General features: G+C 35.4%; 1 protein-coding gene across 2 annotated transcripts; it reads left to right on the forward strand.

Moving 5' to 3' along the window:
* The first annotated feature begins 938 nt into the window (after positions 1–938).
* On the forward strand, positions 939–8368 carry LOC126846728 (uncharacterized). 2 transcript variants are annotated; one of them, XM_050586508.1, is made up of 5 exons: positions 939–1127; positions 4979–5903; positions 7282–7450; positions 7525–7601; positions 7678–8368. In XM_050586508.1, exons 1-5 carry the CDS (start codon positions 960–962, stop codon positions 7710–7712), a joined length of 1374 nt encoding a protein of 457 aa, XP_050442465.1. In that variant the 5' UTR covers positions 939–959; the 3' UTR covers positions 7713–8368. The 2 variants fall into 2 exon arrangements, with proteins under 2 accessions (XP_050442465.1, XP_050442466.1); XM_050586509.1 differs by having other exon boundaries at positions 7285–7450.
* The last annotated feature ends 381 nt before the right edge of the window (positions 8369–8749 follow it).

Raw genomic sequence — 8749 nt, forward strand, 5'->3', positions numbered from 1 at the left:
TCCTATAAATCTACCCAATTCTTATTTTATAGCTCATTGCCAATTGAATTAAATACACAACGTGGCAATAAAAAAATTATACTACATAAAAACTTGTAGTCTCAAACAATTAAAAGAATGTTTAAAATATTTGTTGATATTTACTATAAAACTTTAAAAGTTGTTCTAGAAACTTATTTGGTCCATCCATTATTTAATTTTCAACACTTATGACAGAATAATATATAGTAATACTTAAGAAAAAAACACCAATCCTTCTTGTTCAATATTAAAATCGAATTTTGGAACAAGTTTAAATTATTGTTTTTTATTTTTTCGACCATTAATTTAAAAATTGTAGCTTTTAAATAAGCTATTCCGTATGAAATCAATACAACAATTCGCAACTTGACTATGATTTTTTTATAAAACTGTCAATTTTTATTTTCAACATAAAAAAAAAAATAAAACTATCTGAAAGACTCAATGTTCATATCTTGTGTTAATAACAGATTTTCATAGCCTTGTCCAAAACGATAAATGATAATGTAAGCATATGTCGATATTTTTAATTGCGTCTTTTTGAAAATTGGAAAATTTAAGTAGAAAAGTAATATTTGAAATAATAATTAACAATTTTATACGTTTTAGAAGATTGTCGACATAAATGACTTATGGCTGTGGACAATTTGACTTGCTCTGCAATTGAAACCAAGAGTGGAAACGGTTGTGGAAATGAAATAAGATAATCGCCATGCCGAGCACGTTGGACTTTCTTCATGTGAGCACCGGCTGTACACGAGTCGGCTCCGGCGGTGACGGTAGGTTAGGCAAGTATGATACGGCCAATGACTGCGGAGGAGAAAATTAACAGAGTGGAAAAAAATGAAGATTTTTTTTGATAAGAAATATTTGCCACCACCAGCTGCACTGGTGCTAATACGTCGACTGACGCTTAGGTAAACGCACGTGCTAGTGTGATGGGCACTGTCAAGTTGGAAGCCAAATGGCCTCCGGACAGGAAATCCACCATCGAAGCTTCGGAGTTCGGCATCTACAAAGTACAAGATGACGGCAAACACCGCAGAATGGATAGGGCCAGCAGCTGCTTGTTGATCTTGTCCCTGATAGCCGCCGCAGTGGTCGTGGTAAGTATATAAGTACCATATAAGCTAAGTGTTTTGTGTCAACATCGACCGGAATCCGGTGGGAGTGCTTGAAAAGTTCAAACACTTTTGAAACCTCTCCAACGTGCGCTGACGTTTTTGGAAATTCCTTTTGTGCGAAAAATGGCTGACAAAGATTGAATCAACGTTATGGAGAGTCTTGTGAAAAACAACACAACTCAGATCCTCGTGGAAACTTAAAAGCTTGTTTGGCCAAAGGTTCTTTTTGCCCAATTATTGTACAATGTACACATTTCAGTTGTATTTATGTTACACTCCAAGTCAACGACTAGAGTCCTACAACACGTTTTATTTCAACTTTTATTGCTCAACGATTTGCACTATTCGTTTGCGGTCAGTCACAGGACTGTAAAACAGAGTTGAGCAATTTGTTTTCTTAATAACGTTATGGTAAACAAACAATTATATCGACTGCTTTAAGCACGAGAAACGGTCCATTAACTATGATAACTAACACTGTACAACAGAATATAAACTTATTTCGCAATAATAACAATAATTAATTAGCTGCAATTCAATTTAATCTTAAACTGTGTGCATCACTTATAGCTGTTGATTGTTAATCGCTAATTTGTTATATACTTATTAATTACCAAAAAGAAAACCTATATTTTTTTTATTTTCCGAACAATACACAATGTCTCACGTTAAAAATGATCGACTGTCGACAGTGTTAATTATCCTTAAAGTAATTATCATACAGCCATTGCGCTTTTCAAAATACCTACATTTATTTTTTGGCGAGATATTTGTTGAAATAATAATAAACGTGGCATTCATTTTAAGTTTTAAGGTTTTTAGAACCCCAAGTCCTACCCCCTTCCCCCGCTCTTATCAACGCCAATGATTCTAAGAGAAAACCAGTGTCGTATCCTTGATAATAAATCACCCTGTAATGTGCATAATAAAATGTGAAAAATAAAAATAAAAACAATAGTATTTTTCTAGATTTGAAGAAATTATTCGTTTTATTTGTGTTTTTATCACAAAAAAATATAACATAGTATAATAGACTAGATTGCCAAAGTGTTTATGTTGCCAATAGAGATAATCATTGAAGTTACCGTTTTCCGCCATCTTTGTGGGAATTACAACCTTATCACATGAATGTAATATTGTTATATGACAATTATAAGTTAAGTTGATAGCACAGAATCTCAGATATATGTACAGGGTGATTTTTTTTCACGGGCCTTTCAAAATCTCATTGGGTTGAATTGAAAATTGAATTTTTTTTATTCATAGTGTTTTTATATAATTTGATCTCAATTTCCCACAAATTATTATGTTTCTACCCCCCTCCCAAACTAGTTTTTTTGATAGTAACTTTTGATGCTGAAGCGGTAAAGTATATATTTTTTTAACTTTTTCAATTAAGAATATCTCACTAAAAATGTTGACTGGTTGATAACCAGTTTTGGATAAATATGTTTAGAGTTGTAAGAGTTAAAAACGTTAGGACGGGAGGAGAAGTGCGGTTGGAAAGTGCGCACAGATAAATAACAATACTAAACTGCACCTTTCCTCGTGTCCTAAACTTGAAACTTCAATAGCCATTGATGCCAGAACTCGGATATTTCATTTTTCTGTAATTAATATTATACTGTTTAATTAATTAAATGTCGTCTGCCGACAACAATTACTTTCGTCGCCATTTTCCACGTTTGTCGAGTGGACAGTTTAGCCGGAATGAACGAAAAATGGGAATTTTTCTACACCTACCAGCACTGTACATTTGTCGATAATTTTCATGATGTCGACATGATATTTTCATCTCGTCCCATAAGAGCCCGTGTAAAAATCGTATAGTTTCTTCTCTGTGCGGTAGTACACACTAGCGAGGTGAAATAATATTGTGATTGTTGAAAAATTATGTAGTCCTAAACGATTTTGTTTTAAACTTTTTCCATGTTGTGTATTTTTGTCGGCCAGCGGTTGCACGATGCGCGCGTCCCAAACGATCCGTAAACGTCACAGCCGTTGTACGGAGACCGCGAAACGCTTTTGGTTGTAATAATTATAATAACAACAATACAATTACCAGGTTGATACGATAATAATTACAGCCGGCATAACATTAAAATTCCACACCTGCCGTATAGTGCAATGTAATACAATGTAATTATTTTATTATTATTATTATACATTGTTGTTGTCTCGGATGCGCACTTTTGTTTTCGCCGCGTGAAAGCGACGGGTCTTATCGAATTTAGAAAATCGAAATCCGAAAAATCTTAATAACTATAAACAGCTCGGCTCGTTATCTCACCTTTTTGTTTTTTTTTTTTTTTTTTCGTAGCCGAATTAACTTTACGCTTTGTACACAACAATATTATTCTGTTAATTAGGTACATTGCGAATCATCAACTGCCGGCCGTTGTTATAATATATTACATACAATGTCTGTACTTGAACGTTTGAAATCGAATAATATTTCGGGATAATATTCATTTTTTGTTTTTTTTTGCAATTGCAATTGCGATTAAGCTTTTGTACAGCAATCTAGTACCGGCTCGTTTGGACTCCTTTTTATAAGTGCACTACTTGCCCGAGAAATATGATAACAATTTTTTCAAACCTAGTTACACGCACCGCTGTAAAAATATAACGCTGTAATGGTTTCCTGTCAGTTTGACGATGATGAAATACATTAAAATCGGTCACGACAAATTTATTTCGAAAAATATCGATAAATCAAACGAATTGCAGTTTAAGTACATAACGCATTGTGTTAACTTTGGCTCTATACGTGTGCCGTTTACAATAACTAATAAAAAGGCTGCCGTTGTTTCCAACTTAAACCGTAAACTTTACTGTATTACTTAAGTTCTGACCAAACGACATGATAAATGATCGACCTAGTCAACCATTCCTTCTCCGCTCAAAAAAAAAAAAAAATGTTCAAGTACACAAAAACTTTTTTGCCCTGTCACGGTACTTACACTATAATAAAAGAGACAACATGTTTTAAGAGTTTTCACAACGGTTGTAAAATTTGTTATTATGCCAACGTGTTCTGTATAGTGTACTCCGATATAAAATAGTCGAATAATTATCAAGTTACGGTAACAAAGCGACTCTAATTTGGTAACAACAACAGTATAATATATAAAAGGCCATATTATTATACAAAAGGATGGGCAACGAAAGCGATACCATCAGTTATTACTTATTGCGAATAAAAGTACTATGTAACTAAACAAGCTACCTAATTTATCTATCTTAGATTTGAATTTGCCTAAAAATTCAGCAACAAAAACGATTAATATTTCATGCCAAATATTGTAAATATTGTATTTTATTTTATTTATCCAAGCATTGCCTGTTTTTGTTTCTTACTTATTACGGGTAATAGTAAGTTGATTGGTAAACATATTGACAATTGACCAGATAAATTCTAACCAGTCAAAAATAAAATTTTACACAAGTGCCAAATTAAGCGCACTACAAGTATAAACTTATGCAAACCCATTTAAATATTTGTCGGTTATTTAATCGTATGTGATTTCTATAAATATTTGACAAAAATGCTAATCGCCATGCTAAGAATAACTATCTTGGTAACTCGCTCAGTTAAAAACTTTTGCAAATTCGTATATGTTCCCATTATGAATAAAAGTTTGGTGTGCAAACCGGGAGAGACTCGGGGGAAGAAATAAGCATTCAGCATTTGACGCCAAATGACGGTCATCCAACAGCATGCGTTCATTTGTATCACTCTTAGTTGGAATAATTACCGAAGACTTATGACCTCTCCGCCCCTGCTGTGTCTTGGTGCCACTTTTTTATTTTTTCGGTTTTCTGTGTTACAGGTGTACTTTACCTTCTTCGATTTCGCTATTCCGTCCGTTCAAACCCCGATGACCGGCGGACCGGTGGTAAGTTACGCCAAGTACGTCAAAGACAAGCAGACCGTGCCGGGGGCGGTGGACTCGTCGACGGACGGGCTGTTGACCGCACTGCTAGGGGTCAAGTACGGCGAGAACTTCACCGAAGCACCGGCACCGGTCAACGGATCGTTTTTGACCGACCGAATGGACGAGGACGAGTTGGGCAACGCCAGGCGGACGCGCATGTACGCGGCGCGGCAGCGGCCGGCATTGCCGTCCTACGGCCCCGGCTATTGGAAGTTAAACGTGCTCAGGGGCGGCAAGTACCCGGACGGCATGTACGGTTTCGGCCGGAGGTCGGACTTCCCGCAGCTGACCGCCTACAGGGCGCCGTACCCGCCCAGGGGGGTGGTCAACGTCATGAAATACGTGACGGGGTCTCCGGTTCAGGCCGTACCGGACTTTATGGTCGCCCAGGAGTCCGGCGTCAGGTACGTGCCGGTCCGCGCTGCCGAAGACGTGAACAGACACCTTCCGGACGTGGCTCCGCCGAAGACCGGATCGAAACGGTTCCGAAACCGGTACGGCCCGCCCGTTTACTTGACCCCGCCGGCCAGCGCGTTCCCGGATGACTTCATGAAGCCCCCCGAACCGGACGCCAGGTACTCGATGGGCTTCGAGAGCCAGGTACCCGTTGACCTGACCGTCTCGCAAGGATCCATCAACGTGCCGTCGCACACCGGTGTGGTGTTCCACAGTCCGCCCAGTACCCGCATGCCCGTGGCGGTCAAACCGAAGAAACCGGTCAAGAAACCGCCCAAGGTAAAGAGGCCGGTCAACAAGAAACCGATCAGCGTCATGCTCGACATATATCCGCTGTCGGACGCCGACACCGAACACGAACAAGGTGATTTGGACTAAGTAAAAGAGACAATTGATAGCCATTACATCCTGTCCCAAGATCTTGTCTAAGATATTATCCTATCTAGCCCGCTCCTGGCATTGGAATGGTGGTACCGTTGTCTGCTAAACGATGATTTTTTGCTACCATTCTAACATTGGTCAAATTTTTTAATTTGCCGCCAGGGTAGGGATAGTTTGAGAAATATGTACTTAATGAGTTTGCAACCTTGCTACATTTCCCCCAAAATCAACTATTACGTTGACTTTGTCTGGGAAGCAATTTGTTATCAGTAAAAATATGGTGATGGGGTAAATTTGTGAATGAGGTTTACACTAACCTCACTTTCCCTTTTGAAATTATCTCTAGAAGTATTATAAAAGTCAACATTGAAAAGATGGGGTTTTCAAATTAACTAGACGTCACTTGAGAATAAAAGGGTTCTATGTAATGGATTTGAAAATTTTCAATTCTTAAACTAAGAAATAATACTGATTAAAAAATGTCTGTAAAAACATCTAAAAAATGCCAGTTGAAAACATGTTGAAGTTAAAATTATCCATAGAAATAAACCTGACTTTAAAACAATTGGAATTGCATTTTTTGCATTTTATTTTTAACGTTGATAAGACCAATATAAAAGTAGACCAATTAAAACTGTAATTGATTAAATTGTTTTTTTTATAACTGATAACTAATTGTTTGATAATAATATTATTAATTTGATTGATTAATTCAGCTTCAACTAAACAATTCATTTTTAAACAAACAATTTTTCAATTTCAACTTTGCGATGCCAACTATCTTAAATGTGGACAAGGATAAAACGAATTATAATATTTGTTAATTGTATGCAATTTACAATTGAAGAAAATAATATTATTTCCGAAAATCAATAGTGCCTAAGTCCATAAATATCATCTCATTATTATTGCATCGCCCTAACCGGATTTCTTAGGAACCTTTTCCGCTGTAATAATATGAGAGAATATAAATTGTTTTGTTTTGAAAACTATTGATCTCATTTCCCATTCACCTACTGTTGTTTTACATGTTTACACACAAAAAAAAACAACAACAACGTCCTGTGTATATTATTATTATATGTTCAAAGAAAATATAAGAAAACTTTCAGCGTACCGCGAAACGATTTGTGGAATAGATAAAATAGACCAACCACGTCCGTTTCTCTAATGACAAAAGTTCTCCAACACAAAAAGCCACAATTTGTTTTTTGTTTTCAACTTACAACAAAATACTAAAGGGATCGCTCGCCGCGTAGGACGTAATCGTTTGGTTTATAATATAATTTTATTTGTGTATATTTCATCCGGACCGAGCAAATTGTGTTTGTATTTTAAACCGCTGTTTTGTATCTTATTAGCAGCTTATTCACAAGAAGAAGACGTCCAAGAAGAAGAAGGAAACGACCAAACGATCGAGTCGGACTCGTTACACGACGCTTTCACAAATATTAACCAACAACAAGGCACGGACAACTTGTTGTTCCGGTTGAACTTATTTCCGAAATTCGGCCAGGGCGGACGAAGAATGTACTAAGAATGTTTTAATTTGAATAAACGCTATCATATTTGCATCGGTTAAAATTATTATACTTTTCTTGTAGATCCAAACACCTGGAGGAAAACAAAACCGTCCAGGTAATACACTTGACCACGAGTAAACCTGCCGCCGATATAACAGGTAAACTTTGACGAACAATAATAATTTTAAACATTTTTTATTGAAATCCAATTTTGTCAACCTATTAATGTTTTAGACAATGCCGAACGCGAAGAAACCGCCGAAAAGTAAAACGGGTACACATCCACAGACTTGTATGTAATTATTATTGTATACTTGCATGTTATTTACCGACAAACTTGGCATACTTGTTTGTACAAGTTTACAATGAAAGAAATACTAATAATAAAAACAGACATTTTTACATTATGTATTGTGGTATTTATTGGGCAAAAAAACAAGTAAATTCATAATAATATAGAAAATAATATGTAAGTAAACGGTGCTTGAAAAATAACTGATAAAAGCACTTGGTTTTTATTTAAATTTGGTTAGTAAATGTGATGTATCCAATTGGAGTATTCGGAAATGCCAACGGTGGACTCGTATGGCGAAAAAACTGTAAAATAAATTCAAGTGTATTATTTTTAAATGTCTTTCGGTTACCTGAAAACAATTTAAACCCTAAAACGACTGTAACGGGTACTAACCGTGGTGGTAAATAATTTAAAAAAAAAAATGTAAATTGCTTATATTTCGTGTCGGTCACCCAATAAAACTATTAGCAAATTTGTTTGGTCGCAAGAATGTGTATTTTTTTAAAATGCCCAAAGACCATCTTGGGCTTTTGGTTAAATTGCAATACAAGTTCGATATGAAAGTTAAAAGTCAACCTTATGAGTTTCTTTAATTTTTGCCTTTCTTAATTGTTAGTTTTAGCGTTGATGTATGTAAATCTATTAAATAAGATTGGGACATATAAAATAATGCTTTATGTTATTAAGTAAACGAATTAAAACGAATTTATATATTTTTTATTGAAAATGTACTTAGTTTTTAAATTACCAGGATAATGGTTTTTTGTAAAATTGATTTATTATAACGGTACATACTTGAACAGAATCGTATTTTTTTTTTTTACAATTTATATTGTCTAATGCAAACATATACTAGGCGTACTAACGCTGTAATATGTTTAATTTAAAATGTACTAATTGTGTTTTTATACTCGAATTAATTTGAATTTAAGAAAACAAAATTTATACTTTAATTTTTTATTTTATAAAACATAAGTTTTAACATTTATTTTCGTTCGTGTGACACTACTG

This window comes from Adelges cooleyi, unplaced genomic scaffold, assembly GCF_023614345.1.
Source record: "Adelges cooleyi isolate 19-005CV unplaced genomic scaffold, UGA_ACOO_1.1 ACOO_flye_CR_arks_rails_tigmint_CR_PRNA_9, whole genome shotgun sequence".
Lineage (NCBI taxonomy): Eukaryota > Metazoa > Arthropoda > Insecta > Hemiptera > Adelgidae > Adelges > Adelges cooleyi.

Coding starts and splice junctions, on each gene's coding strand:
- LOC126846728 (XM_050586508.1), top strand. CDS start 960: ATGGGCACTGTCAAGTTGGAAGCCAAATGGCCTCCGGACAGGAAATCC. Junction 5,904..7,281: donor CGACACCGAACACGAACAAG/GTGATTTGGACT, acceptor GTATCTTATTAG/CAGCTTATTCACAAGAAGAA. Junction 7,602..7,677: donor ACCTGCCGCCGATATAACAG/GTAAACTTTGAC, acceptor TTAATGTTTTAG/ACAATGCCGAACGCGAAGAA.